The sequence below is a fragment of the Heloderma suspectum genome, chromosome 1 (assembly GCF_057233095.1).
Source record: "Heloderma suspectum isolate Gila_16-S chromosome 1, 16-S_ref, whole genome shotgun sequence".
Classification (NCBI taxonomy): Eukaryota; Metazoa; Chordata; class Lepidosauria; order Squamata; family Helodermatidae; genus Heloderma; species Heloderma suspectum.
The window spans coordinates 355017161-355032250 of NC_139458.1; the positions used below are offsets into that span (position 1 = coordinate 355017161).

Consider the following 15090-nt stretch of genomic DNA (forward strand, 5'->3'; position numbering starts at 1 on the left):
GTATATAGATATCGAAGACCATGTGCTTTATAGTCTGGCTTTCTTCCTACATGTTTTTGAAGACTATTATTGGGTGCTATTAGAGCTGTTCTCTCCATTGTGGTGCATGAGTCTTCGTCCATTGTTACCCCCAACTTTATGTCTCCCTCCCCCCTAGGATTCAGTTTAAAGCCCTCCTGATGAAGTTCTTCATGCGGTGGCTAAACACATTCTTCCTAGCCCTTGTAAGGTGCAACCCATCCCTTGCCAACAGTGTCCATCTTCCAAGAAGTATAGCTCATAGTCCCAGAATCCAAATTTTATATGAATTGGCTCATATTGATTTGCTCAAGGCCGTCCAGTGAGACATAATTTGAGCCTGGGCCTTCCCTTTCCAAATCTGGCTTTGCCTCTCCAATCATTATTACTGGTAACTTCTCTAGTACTTTCCAATCTTGTTTTGCAGTTCTTATCTCTTTGTGTACACAGAAAACCCAACCTTACGAGATTGGATTGAGGGACAGTGACTTGCAGGATCACCTGATTTCTTTAGGAGTACCTCTAATTAAGAGTGGTGGGATTACAGTATTCTTTCCTACAAATATCCATAAAACTATAGCTTAAGGGAACAAAGTCTTGCACACGCTTTGTTTTATATTTGTATAATGTTTAGAGAGGCAAGATTTTTATGTAGCATAGCAACAGAGATGGTTTCTCTCAATAAATAGAAATTCTTATATAAGTATTCCGGGTTAACAAATAACTTCTTTCTGCTCAACAGGTGGGCAACGCAGGGATTTGATTTTCTTCAAGCCATTGAGCCAGCCTTTATTTCAGCTCTGCCTGAAGATGACTTCTTGGTATGTCATTAGCCATTCTTACATTTTAAGTTAACAAGCATTATTGGCTATATTTGAGACCAGTTACTAGCACCTACTGGGAAAGAAGGGCTGTATGTTGATGGTTCATCAGCATTCATTATTCTTGACTAATATGTGTTCCTGAGTTATACATTTCAGTGGATTAACGATACAGCAGGTACCACTTAAAATGTGTGTTTTTTTTTGTTTCAATGCTACTTGTTTTCTGTTTTCTAGAATTTACAGGCACTGATGAATGAATGTATTGGCCACGTCATTGGAAAGCCTCACAGTCCTGTTACAGGTTTGTACCTTGGTAAGGCAGCAGTTACAGTCTCTTCCTCTGGAACTTTACAGCTATAATTTATAGAAATGTGAACATTTAATTGTAAGTGAACTAAGTTTGTTAATCTAAAACACTTAAGGGTTACAACAAAATGCACGCACGTGTGCGTGTGTGTGTTTATTTATTTATTTAAAGCATTTCTATTTTGCCTTTTTGTCTCAGTATGAGGCACTCAAGGCGGCTAATAGTGAGACCAAAAAGCCATCATCGATTAAAAATACAATTTAAAAAACCTTCAAAAATATAATGAGCACCAGATAATAAACTTAAAAATATAAGCAAGGAAGCAGTTGTTGTTGTTGTTGTTCAGTCGTTCAGTCGTGTCCGACTCTTCGTGACCCCATGGACCATAGCACGCCAGGCCTTCCTGTCCTGCGCTCTCCCCCAGATCGTGCTCAAGTTCATATTCATTGCATCGGTGATGCTATCTAGCCATCTCATCCTCTGCCGTCCCCTTCTCCTTTTGCCTTCAGTCTTTCCCAGCATCAGGGTCTTTTCCAGGGAGTTTTCTCTTCGCATTAGGTGGCCAAAATATTGGAGCTTCAGCTTCAGTATCTGTCCTTCCAATGAGCACTCAGGGTTGATTTCCTTTAGGATGGACTGATTTGACCTCCTTGCAGTCCAGGAAGCAGACAGGATGAGAAAGATACAAATCCAATGGGCCAAAGCTTGCCAGAACAGAGAGGTTTTAACTTTTGCTTGGAATGTTGTCAAGTAGGAAGCCAGGCAGCTTTCCTGGTATATGGTATTTTAAAGTCTGGATACAGCAAGTGAGAAGGCCCTTTCGCACATTTCTGCCAACTGAGCCTTGGAAATTGGTGGGATATGCAACAGGGCCTTTCCAGATGACTTCAGAGAATGCAGGTTTGTTTGTTTGTTTGTTTGTTTGTTTAGAATTATTTTATACTGTCTTTTAGTCAAAGACTCTTGAGGCAGTGTACAATACAGTATTTAAAACTTCAACCCACAGAATTTAGCTTAAAAGCAGATTAGATTGGTGAGAGAGCCAATCTAATCCCCCTGGGAAGGGAGTTGCAGAGACAGGATGTCACCACAGAAAAGATCCTGTCCCATTCCTACCAACCTGTGTGATGGTCGGATGGAGAGCAGGGCCTCAGATGATGATCATAAGGCACAGGCAGGCTCATATTATAGCAGGAGGTTCTTCATATGGTAGGAAGTAGTACTTTAGGTATCCTGGCGCTATCATTTAGGGCCCAAAAGGTAATAATCAGCACTTTTGATTGAGCCCAGAAACTTAACTGGAAGCCAGTGAAGATGGTACAACCGTGGAGTCACATGCTCCAGTTAACTGGCTCCAGTCAATGGCTTCACAGCTACATTCTGTATGAACTGAAGTTTCTGCACACTCTTCAAAGGCAGCCCCATGTAGATCACATTACAGCAATCCACCCTTGATCTAACTAAGGCATATGTGATCATGGGCAAATCTATCCTTTCCTGAAACATGGTGAGCAAACTAGAAATACATGAGGAGCTATCTTAAAGAGAGTTACCTCAATAGTCTGTCTTAAATACAGCTCTTTCTGGTAGCAGTTTTTCAAACGAGCTCTTCGGGTAGTTGCATACATGCCTTTCCTGGGCCTTCTGTCAGAAATTCTTTCGCTTAAGCCTGCACCCCTTATGGCCTGCCAAGCCAAGCACAGCCCATCAGCCATTTATTGTGTATATCCCAAGTGCCTGATAGACTCCCCATTCCCATCACTTTCTTGGCAAGGAGCTGGCAAGAAGCTAAAACAATTAAATCCTGGGTGGGTGGGGTTCATTGGCCTGGGTGGGTCGCAACATCTGCAAGCCTGCATGCAGTCAAACCTGGAGTCTTGTGTCGCATACAGTATGTGCGCCACAATTGGCTGTGGCTTCTCCTGCAGAAAAATGTATAAACAAGAGAGTTGCTTTTGTTGAGAAATGCCAATTTTACTGTGATATGTACAGCTATAAAGCAAAATCATTAAAATGACAGAAACTGTTCCAGTGAGATTAACTGATGTTCTTTCTCGCTACTTGTGGCTGAGCTTGAATGGCTCCTAATGGATCTTTGTCTAGTATACTGAAGAATTAATGGCTACACTGGGAGATGAAAAGAAGGAAACTTAAAACTGTGTTGTACTTGGTCATCAAAGATGGACTGGAAGAGTGAGTGATTTCAGTTCAAACAAGTCTAGGTTCATTATGAAAGTATACGTCTGTAGTCAAGCTAAACATTTGAATATACAGAACAAGTCTTCCATGCTGGAGTTTTCTTGCAGCTTTTTACTTTTGTCAGCTTTTTTTCTAATTTTCTATGCCACATGACCTTAAAAAATAGAAATAACTTGCTTAGTGGTGCTGCTTTTTCATGGCTCACTACATCTCCAGACAGCTAGTCTGCATAGGCTGAGCTGATCCAGTTCATTCAGTCCACCTATCATGATCTGGCAGTTAATTTGAACTCAGAGACCTGGTTCGAATGTAATGGCAAGCCACCGTGCGTGGATTTCTCTGCGGGGCTTGTCATTTGCATTTTGAAAATTCAAGCCATGCTGGGGGCCTACCAGAGCTTGTCATTACATGCCAACCAGGTGCGAGTGGGTTGTTGAGGTGGTTAACAAGCCACCCAGCCCCCTGGCCTGTGTTAGAGTTGTAGGCGGCCTGTTAACCACCCCAACAACCCACCCTTGCCAGGTTTACATGTAACAACAAGCTGTGGCATGCCTGCGCTGTGGCTTGAATTTTCAAAATGGCAGCCAGCGCCACACCAAGAAGCCCCGCGGGGAAATTCACTCCTGGCGGCCTCTCATTACATGTGAACCGGCTCACAGTGAACCAGTGCAGTTTCTTCCACTTCAAACAGATTGTATGAACTGGACCTCAGTAACAATGCTCCTGCATCTCTCTGGCATGCATCTGTTCGGTGTTGCCTTAAACCATCTGAATGATCTCTTTCTGTTTGTAGCTATTCATCGGAATAGTCCCCGTCCTGTGAAAGTACCTCGATGCCATAGTGATCCCCCAAATCCTCACCTCATCATCCCAACGCCTGAAGGGTTCAGGTATTAAGAGCTTATGCAAACCTTTATTGCTTATGGTCTAGGGCAGAGGTAAGAAACCTGGCACTCTCTAGATAAACATTGGAGGGGGGGAGGCCCTAGGCTGCATACCCCTGGTCTAGAGAAAGTAACATTTCTTTCCATTTTGAATGCTGTGTGAAATGTGGCTGCCTCTAGTTGGATAGTGTCTGTGAGATCACTTAATGATGAGTGATACAAGTCCTCCCCCTCCTCCCCTATGCTTGAACCATTTTGTAAACTTTTATTTTGTTCATTACTCTTTATTTTTACTGCTTTTTTTGTTCCCCATGGTATGTGATTTGCCAATATGCTGCTACAGTGCTTACCCAGGGGTTTTGTGTTTTTGCCTTCTAATTTATAAAAAGCAGCAAGGGTGAAGCAGCTCTTCTCTTCCCACTCCTCAGCCCACCACCATATTTTCCTACCATTCTGGGACCTTTCTTCTTTTTCATTTCTACCCTGACTATGCTTTCTTTCCTCCTCCGAAGGTTGCAAACAGCAGCATGTCTATTTCCCAAGCAGAAGTACCCTCCTAAATCTCTTAATGAGGGCAGGATACCATGTTAATGATGCTGTATTAGTACTAGCACTAGTATAAAGCTACTGATAAAAAATAGTTTTCTTAATAGTCAGGATCCACAGAGAACTGAGATGCAAAAATGGAGCTTCTCTTGTGCTGCTTTCGCTTCTCGTTTTTAATATGCGGGTATGTGCGTGCATATACCTGTGATATTGCTGCTTCTCTGTAGATTATGAAAGTTAGCTGAATATGGTGACATATCATTATCTTAGAAATCAGAACATTGCCAAACTAATGTCTATGAACATTGTCACTTCACGTCTATAAAGATTTTTGCTTTAAAATTAAATGAAAAAGTTCCTTACAAGCTTGTCATGCTATGTGTTGTTACTCATAAATAAAATTAACAAAGCACTTCTGAAGGGGCTCATGCCCTTCATTATATTTTTTTTCCTTTCCATTCTTGTTTTCAATACTCTGTATTATAGATAGATCATCTCTTGCATGCTGGACACCATCTAAATTCTCAGTTGCAAACATAATTTTAGAGAGTAATCTAGAAATGAGATCTGCTACTAAATCTGTTTTTGGCTCAAATCATTTTTTGTTTTTGTTTTAAAAAATTAATGGTTCACAAGATTTTTCAGACTGCTGTTTTAAGTCACCATGTTTTAAAAATCCATTTAAAAATAGACCTAAGACCCTTTTCCTGAAGCTCTTCTTCTCACTGCAGCACAAGGAATGTCTCATGTGATGTTCGGAACCATTGCAGCCCTGCTCTTAGTCGCCCCACTCCCATCGGTGGTGACTCAACTCAGCCAAAACCTGTCAGCAGTGCAAATGATATCAGGTAGCTCCACTCCACAACATAGCAGACTCATTCCTGTTCACGTCACTCATATAAACTGCTTGCACTTAGATCCCAGTAGTTCCTTTTGGTTCCATTGTGTGTTCCCCATTACTTTCTTGGTTCTATTCAAGTTGTGAAAAAATGTAAAACTTGTACTAAGTGCTTGTTTTATATTCAACTATTTTCTAAAAAAATCATGGTTTTGACCGTGCATGTTTGCGAACAAATTATAGGTTTATTTTTTTAGTATCATTAACATTTGCAATTCATTCCCTCTAGTTCCTTTGCCGTTTTATAGTAGCTAGTTGTGACTGAACTCATATTGAACTGAGAGGCTATAATATGTACCGTAGTTAAAAGTTAATTTTATAAAATTCTTCCCATGAGCACTGTGTGTGCGCACATGCGTGCAGACACAAACATTTAGTAAAAAACCTTTAAAACACTTAAACCTTTTAAAAAAAGTACTGGTGACAAATCTACCATAAGATGTGTGTTTGGAGTACTAAAATGCACAGTGCATATATACTACCATAATTCATTTAATATTTTTTCTAGCACTGCATATTTAAGATAGAAAAAGGAACAAAAGTAAAACAATTTTGTCTGGAACATTAATAGTGTCATCTTAGAATTATTTGTTTCTCTGGAACTTTTTAAGTTAATTTCCAAAGGCATAACATTATCACATTTCTGATTCTCTCTCCATATAGATTTATAAGAGAGAGAGAATGTACAGAAAGAGAGAGAGATGAAGTGTGCATTACCCCGTCATTTTCTCCAATTTCAATTTGTGTGTCTGGCTCTGATATGGCATGTGGCTCCAAAGAACTTGGGTCACCACCTTCTAAAAGTGTTTTTGACTGGTTTATTACATGTAAATGCACCTGACAGTACATTTATGCTCAATGGTTCCTTTGTATATTACCAAATATGAGTAGCAGCTTTTCTGAAAGAAGAAAAATCAGATTATTTGAGGATAGGTATAGATGATGATGATGATGATGATATTGATATTTATACCCGCCTTTTTCCCAGTACTATACAATTAAAACATATGAAAATATACAAAAGTTAAAATATAAATTAAACAACAATACAACTAAATATATTAAAACATTAAAACAGCATTTTAAAACAGCATTTTAGCAGCTTACCCCCAGGTTCTAACTATGTCCCAAAGGCCTGCTGGAACAAGAATGTTTTAGCCTGCCTCTGGAAACACATCAAGGAGGGAGCCATCCTAGCCTCCCTGGGAAGGGGGTTCCACAGCCGTGGGGCAGCCACTGAGAAGGCCTTCTCCCGGATTCCCACCAAACGTGCCAGTGACAGTGGCTATTATAAAATTATAATATAGATTATAAAAGTTTTGTTTGCTTTCCTAATATGTGGCTTTAATTAACATACTGGGTCATGGCTACTTTCACTTTATTTAAGCTTCCAGTAATGTGACACTTTAGAAAAGCGGGAAGTGGAAGTCCTAATTAATGTAGCAGTGGTGTGTGTTCTTTTTAAACAGGGGTTCAAGCGTCCCTGAAAATGATCGACTGGCTTCAATCGCCGCTGAACTGCAGTTTAGGTCATTAAGCCGCCACTCAAGTCCCACTGAAGAACGAGAAGGTGATTGCTATGAGAATTGTAATACTACTTTTATGCATTTCCTCCCAAAGTAACTTACCATTTTACTTTGAAATAAGCGTTCTGCTTATCTGTCAGTATGGCCTTCTCATTCCAAAATGCATATGGGGAACCGGACAGCTTAGAAACTAGTTCTATGTACATGACTTTTATGGTAGAAAGCTTTCCAGAAGAACTTATATGAGGTCCAAAACATGTTGGAACAGTTACACTGTTCGGAATAAAACACTTCTTTTATCTGCCTCGTAAAATCAGTCAAACAACCAGTCAAATCATATGAGGAGCTGTAAAACTGGAGAGCCACCAGTTAATTAGTTGTTCTGGTGATTAAAAGGGTCTTAACGAAATCATAAAAGGCAAAAAGTGATGGAAACCAAATAGACTTCCTGAGGAGATTATATCTGTAGAATAAATATAAGCACCAATACTGAGAAAGCTGTACATGATTACCTCAAATATTTTGGCAAATAGATTAAAAACAAACTCACTTCCAGGAAAGAATTGAATATGGGAAATTGCTCTTATTTGGATGACTTCAACCTGTTCATATGACCAGTCCAGAAATGGTCAGTTCTCAATTTGCTCATGTATTCTAAGGCTCACCACTTAAAAAGGCAGCTGTCCCTACTCCTACATCTGGACAAGGGCAAATCAATTAACAAAAGGTTCATTGAAATACAGCATTAAGCATGAGTAACCAAACCCAGCAGAGTATCATAAACAGACAATATCAGTGAGTCCTTCATAGGTAACCAAGCACAATCACCTGAATGGCTTAGCAAAATTTCTCAGAAATCCATGGATGGGTTGGCCACAGTTGTCCTAAACCAGAGTAGTAGCTTTACAAAAAACAAATGATAATCACTCTAAGCATTGGCTCAGGGCTAACCAGCCATTGGACTCCTGCTCTGTAGAAGCCTCCAACTCCTGGTCTGTAAAATCAGTTCTGGCTCCTTCAGGACTGGTCTCTTAGCTCCTCCTCAACATGCAAACCAGTTCCTGCCCTAGGCAGGATTAAAAGTATTTACTTCACATTATACATTCACCTTCATACTTTTACTAACCAAGCAAACTTAAAATATGCAAACTAATTCCCCTCAGCCTTTATGGGCTTCTTTTTTCCTAGTTAATATATTTCACTTGATGGCAAACTTCTGAGACTTGGTCTGATACACATTAAAGGGAAACGGAACATTTCAGGTCAACACACCCTTTTTAGGTTATTTCAGACAATCATTTTGCTTTTCATCTTTTTTTTAAATGGAAGTTACAACTAATAATTCTTCATTATACTGTTTTTTTGTGGGCTGTTACTTTTTTGTGTTTAGCCTTAAATTTCTGTAAAATGAATGCTGTATAGTACTGCCCAGTCAGTTTTTTTCCCTGATTATGCCATTCATTTAAATTCATTCAACCTTGCCTCATGCGGAAAAAAGGAAGTCATTGGGTTGGATCCAAAGGTTCCAAAGACATTTCCACTCATGGTGAGGGGACATGATTTTAAGTAAACCCCCTCCATCCTTAGTCCATGACATCATGTCCTGCACTATTCCTAGGGTCCCCTGATTGTCAACAGAGTCTTTTGAGGGGGTATTGGGGGCTGCAGTGCAGAGGAGGGGGCAGGAAAGTCCTGTTCCATGAGTGGTTCTCTGGACCCAACCCACTGATTCCAGTGCTAAGAGTAGAGCATGAGGGACTCAAGTCCTGTTTTTAACAGTATTGTCCCCTTCCTTCACCTGGTGCAGCAGACCTGATGCTCATTTCTACCCTCAGAGTAACTATATAGATTGTGAACTCTTTAGGGCAGAGTTGCTCCATTTGTTATGAATAGTATCCCCCACTGTGGGTCCATAATAATATCTTCATATCCTAGCTAATTTCTCCATATCTTAACATAAATAGGAACACTGCTGAAAAACAAGTGAAAAATCAGTTTGCAATTTGTTTTTGGTGCCATCAGTTTTTCATAGTATTTTTTTTTTCCTAGAGCCGTCTTATCCAAAAGGAGACTCAAGTGGGTCAGCCCGAAGAAGTTGGGAGCTTCGGACTCTTATCAGTCAGACCAAAGGTAAAAGATATGAGGCAGTTACTTTACTAAGAGTTGCATTTAAATTACCATTAATATTAGCTATGATTTTAGGAATTCTCTAACTACCAGTTGCTTTTCTTGTAAACTGTCACTAAACTATAACATTCTCATTATGGGTGCCGGAACAAATCAACACAATTAAAGAATACTTTTATTCGCCACGTCAAACTGCTCAGTCTCAAAGAAACCTACTCTCTGGCATGGTAGGTTTCTTCTGGGGGCAAAGTCAAAACAAGTGCCTCTCCACATAAAACTTGACGTGGTATAGTTGGTGCATACAGATTTTCAGATTTATACGCTGAAAGTTCAACAGGAAGCAAACATATCTAATTCCTATCTAATCACATTGATGGCCTGAATTTAAATCAGGGATGGGGAACCTTCAATCCGTGGACCTGATAAGGCCCATTTGAGTTACCCATCCAGCTTTTCCCTGTTTTGCATTGAAAAGGGATCCCTTTCTTGGTGCTAAGCAAAGGAAAGCACTTATCTCTGATCAGCTGCTGATCAGAGATAAGAACATTTCCCTGTGGAGCAGAGGGGGCGGGGCAAGGAAAAAAAGCTGCTGAGTGATTCAGTCCTGCTTTCTGAACTTGCCTTGCAGAGGCATGTCCTGCTGAGTGGTCATGCAGAGACATACTTGTGAGTAGACGTGCTCATGCTTCTTAGTAGAAATGTTATTTCAAAGTGTTGCTGAGTGATTCAGTCCTACTCCCTTCTGAGCCTTCTTCTGCTGAGGCTTTTCCTGCTTACTTGTGAGTGGACGTGATGCTCATGCTTGTTTCTGAATAGATATGCGGAGGCTTGATATTTGGGATGCTGCTTGAAAGTACTGCAGAGTTAATTAGTCTTGCTTAGTTCTGAGTAAAAATGCAGGAGCTTATCCTTTATGTTTGTGAGTAGTCATGCTGCTCATGCTTACTTCTGAGTAGACATGCTTCCTACTATAAATGATTAACAATTGAAATGGTGGGGGGGCAGGAGTTTTTCATCCCCACCTACCCCACCCCGAGAGCTTCTCCAAAATGGAATGTGGCCTGCAGGCCAAAAATGGTTCCCCACCTCTGATTTAAAGGGTAACAAGAATTCTCATTGGATTTGTCAGTACTGCAGCTTACCACATCTTAAACACATTAAGTAATGGTTTTATATGCCCTGTTTGCTTGTTTCGTCTAAATGTCCCCTTCTAACTGCAATTGATATGTTAGGCTATTCCGAGCAGTTGGGTGCATGACACTGACCTATACTGAGTCAGACTATCTAGGCTAGTACTTGCAACTCTGATTGGCAACAGCTCTTCAAGTTTTCATGTTAAGGTCTTTCCCAGCCCTGCTACCTAAGATCCTTTTAACTGAAGGTGCTGGGGAATGAACCTGGGAGACCCGTGCAAAGCATGTGTTCTAACCACTAAGTCCGCCTTCCCCAACCTGACATGCCTTGGGCAGAATTGTAGCCCAGCACATCTGGAGGGGACCAGATTGGGGAAGGGTGCACTAAGCTAGAGCCCTTCATTGAGTAGTCCCAAGTACAGGGATGACTGAGTGCATTCGGGCTTTTAGGTAATGGGCAGAGGAAACGCCTGCCTCAGTTCACAGAGGTACAATATGTAACACAATGTTCTTACCCAGGTTACTCCCCCCAGAAGCCCTGCAAGTGAGCTGCTGATTCAGTCAACTGCAGCTCCTGGTATTTCACCTCTTAATCATTCCCAGATTTTGTGTCCCCACCCTGCTTTGATGTAGTCTAGGTAGGCCTTTATCCTTTCTGTAGACCTGTATCATTTATTTATGTTCAGTTACAACCCGTTATATAAAGATGGGGCCAGAATTGCCTGACATTCAAGCATCCATTGCAGTAACTCAGTTGGCTCCAGAATATGTCTCCTGTGCACGTAAGGGGGACCCTCCAAAACAGTGGGGGAGGTGGTGCTGGGGAATGCAGTGGTAGGGAGGAATCGGCCAAGCTTGCCTGCCCCTCTTTCCAGCTGTGGGAGCATGTGCGTGGAGTTCTGCTCAGGGAATGCTTCCCCTCGTAGAAAGGAAGGTGGGTCCAATCTTTTGTTCCTTCCCTTGATCCTTTGTTCTGTTTTCCTCTAAACTGTTTTGTGTAGCCTGATACATAAGAGCAGGTTGGTAGGGGAGTGATGAGAAAGGATTGTATTCAAAATATGTTACCTTTCACCTATAAAATAATAATCAGCTTAAGCCCAACAAGTGATTTGAAGTAAGCTCATTACATAGACACATTGGGGCTGTTCACACAACATGCTAACTCACACTCAGTGGTTGAGTGTGGGTTGTTTTGAACCATGGGTTGTTTGTTGAACTGTGGGTTAGCATGTTCTCTGAATGGAGCCAGGGTGGCTTATTAACCATGCAGTGTGGCTTGTGCAGGAAAATAACCCACACTACATGGTTAACAAGCCATCTGGCTGCATTCAGACAACACGATAACCCACAGTTCCGCAAATAACCGATGATTCAAAACAACCCACAGTCAACCACTGTGGGTTAGCATGTTGTGTGAACAGCCCCATTCTATAACGCATCCTTAATAACATTATATTCCATTTTAGTAGTACAGGAGCAAGATTGCCGTGTATGTGCAGTTGATGTTATAATAACAGTACTTGTTTGTGATTTTGTCTTTTTCTCTTTGTTTCTAGACACTGCTTCCAGGCAGGGACCCATGGAAGCAGTTCAGAAATCTGTCATGTTGTTTGAAGAAAAGAGGTACCTAGAAATGAGGCAGAAAAATATTATTGGCCAAGTCTGTGACACTCCTAAATCTTACGATAACGTCATGCATGTAGGCTTGAGAAAGGTGACTTTTAAGTGGCAGAGAGGAAACAAGATTGGTGAGTTCCTGGTACACTGTCTCGTGATGTTTCAATAAATGGAGGGATAAATCTGGTTATCTTAAGAGATTTTTGCCCTGATCCAGCTCTAGTTGCACATAAGTATGGTATATGCATGTTTCTAGTTAAGCCGGAACGAATGCGAGTTTGTACATTAGGAGAAGGAATGCAGTGCAAAGCTGCATTTGGGTGCACATCCAAATACCATTGGATTTACACCTGTGGTTCCTGATCCAGAAAATGATCCTGATCTCCTTATCTGGAGATCTTTGTTGTTGTTGTTTTATTATCAACCTGTGTATTCATCATACAGCAGTCAGCCCTGCTTCTTCTGGTCCCCCTTCATGGATCACTGCCTTGTTGTGGCGATGGGGCTTGCGTAACTCAGTGAAGCCATAAGCTATGCCGTGCAGGGCCACCCAAGACGGACAGGTCATGGTGGAGAGTTCTGACAAAATGTGGGCCGCTGGAGAAGGAAATGGCAACCCCCTCCAGTATTCTTGCCAAGAAAACCCCATGGAACGTATCACAAGGTGAAAAGATATGACGCCGGAAGATGAGCCCCTCAGGTCGGAAGGGGTCCAATATACTACCAGGGAAGAGCAGAGAGTATTTCCAAGTAGCGCCAGAAAGAGTGAAGCGGCTGGGCCAAAGCCGAAAGGACACTCAGCTGTGGATGTGTCTGGTGGTGAGAAGAAAATCCGATGCTGTAAAGAACAATATCGTTTAGGAACCTGGAATGTAAGATCAATGAATCAAGGTCAGCTGGAGGTGGTCAAACATGAGATGGCAAGATTGAACATCGACATCTTGGGAATCAGCGAACTAAAATGGACAAGCATGGGCGAATTTAATTCAGGTGACCATTATATCTACTACTGTGGGCAAGAATCCCCTAGAAGAAATGGAGTGGCACTCATAGTCAACAAAAGGGTGGGAAAAGCAGTACTGGGGTACAATCTCAAAAACGATAGAATGATCTCAGAACGAATCCAAGGCAAACCATTCAACATCACAGTAATTCAAGTCTATGCCCCACCACTGAGGCCGAAGAAGCTGAGGTTGATTGGTTCTATGAAGACCTACAACACCTTCTAGAACTAACACCAAAAAAAGATGTCCTCTTCATCATAGGGGATTGGAATGCCAAAGTAGGAAGTCAAGAAAGCACTGGGATAACAGGCAAGCATGGCCTTGGTGTCCGAAATGAAGTAGGACAAAGGCTAATCAAGTTTTGCCAAGAGAACACGCTGATCATAGCAAACACTCTTTTCCGACAGCGCAAGAGGCGACTCTACACATGGACATCACCAGATGGTCAATACTGAAATCAGATTGATTATGTCCTTTGCAGCCAAAGATGGAGAAGCTCCATACAGTCAGTAAAAACAAGACCTGGAGCTGACTGTGGCTCAGATCATGAGCTGCTTGTTGCAAAATTTCGGCTGAAATTGAAGAACATAGGGGAAACCACTAAACCATTCAGGTATGACCTAAATCATATCCCTTAGGAATATACAGTGGAGGTGAGGAATAGATTTCAGGGATTAGACCTGATAGACAGAGTGCCTGAGGAACTATGGACGGAGGTCCGTAACATTGTTCAGGAGGCAGCAACGAAATCCATCCCAAAGAAAAAGCAATGCAAGAAAGCAAAGTGGCTGTCTGATGAGGCTTTACAAGTAGCTGAGGAAAGAAGGCAAGCAAAAAGCAAGGGAGAAAGGGGAAGATATATCCAACTGAATGCAGAGTTCCAGAGAATAGCAAGGAGAGACAAGAAGGCCTTCTTAAATGAACAATGCAAAGAAATCGAGGAAAACAATAGAATGGGAAAGACTAGAGATCTCTTCAAGAAAATCGGAGATCTCAAGGGAACGTGTTGTGCGAAGACCGGCATGATAAAGGACAAAGAAGGCAGGGACCTAACAGAAGCAGATGAGATTAAGAAGAGGTGGAAAGAAAAACTATATGGGAAAGATCTGAATGTCCCTGATAGCCATGATAGTGCGGTCATTGAACTTGAGCTGGACATCCTCGAGAGTGAAGTCAAGTGGGCCTTAGGAAGCATTACTAACAACAAAACTAGCAGAGATGACAGTCTTCCAGCTGAGCTATTTAAAATCCTAAAAGATGATGCTGTTAAAGTGCTGCACTCAATATGCCAACAAATTTGGCACACTCAACAGTGGCCACAAGACTGGAAAAGGTTAGTTTACATTCCAGTTCCAAAGAAGGGCAATGCCAAAGAGTGTTCAAACTACCGCACAATTGCGCTCATTTCACATGCCAGCAAGGTGATGCTCAAAATCCTACAAGCTAGGCTTCAGCAGCATGTGAACCGAGAACTACCGGAAGTACAAGCTGGGTTTCGAAGAGGCAGAGGAACTAGAGATCAAATCGCCAACATTCGCTGGATCATGGAGAAAGCAAGAGAATTCCAGAAAAACGTCTATTTCTGCTTCATTGACTACTCTAAAGCCTTTGATTGTATGGATCACAACAAACTATGGCAAATTCTGAAAGAGATGGGAGTACCAGACCACCTTACCTGTCTCCTGAGAAACCTGTATGAGGGTTAAGAAGCAACAGTAAGAACCAGACATGGAACAACCGATTGGTTCAAAATTGGGAGAGGAGTACAACAAGGCTGCATATTGTCGCCCTGCTTATTTAACTTATATGCAGAGTACATCATGAGAAACGCCAGGTTGGATGAATCAGACGTCGGAATTAAGATTGCTGGGAGAATTATCAACAACCTCAGATACACAGATGATACCACCCTAATAGCAGAAAGCGAAGAGGATCTAAAGAGCCTCTTGTTGAGGGAGAAAGAGGAGAGTGCAAAAGCTGGTTTGAAACTCAGCATTAAAAAAAACG

General features: G+C 41.6%; 1 protein-coding gene across 7 annotated transcripts in view; it reads left to right on the forward strand.

Annotated features, from left to right (window-relative positions):
* The window catches only part of MAP3K4 (mitogen-activated protein kinase kinase kinase 4), a 93829-nt gene that overhangs the window by 59614 nt on the left and 19125 nt on the right, over positions 1-15090 (forward strand). For 2 of the 7 annotated variants that reach the window (XM_084827968.1, XM_084827970.1), the window contains exons 14-20: positions 761-839; positions 1077-1155; positions 4142-4238; positions 5510-5626; positions 7146-7246; positions 9252-9332; positions 12019-12210. In XM_084827968.1, coding sequence (XP_084684094.1) covers positions 761-839; positions 1077-1155; positions 4142-4238; positions 5510-5626; positions 7146-7246; positions 9252-9332; positions 12019-12210 — 746 coding nt within the window. The remainder of the gene's footprint in view (positions 1-760; positions 840-1076; positions 1156-4141; positions 4239-5509; positions 5627-7145; positions 7247-9251; positions 9333-12018; positions 12211-15090) is intronic. The other 5 variants (XM_084827969.1, XM_084827971.1, XM_084827973.1 and 2 more) reach the window with 3 other exon arrangements.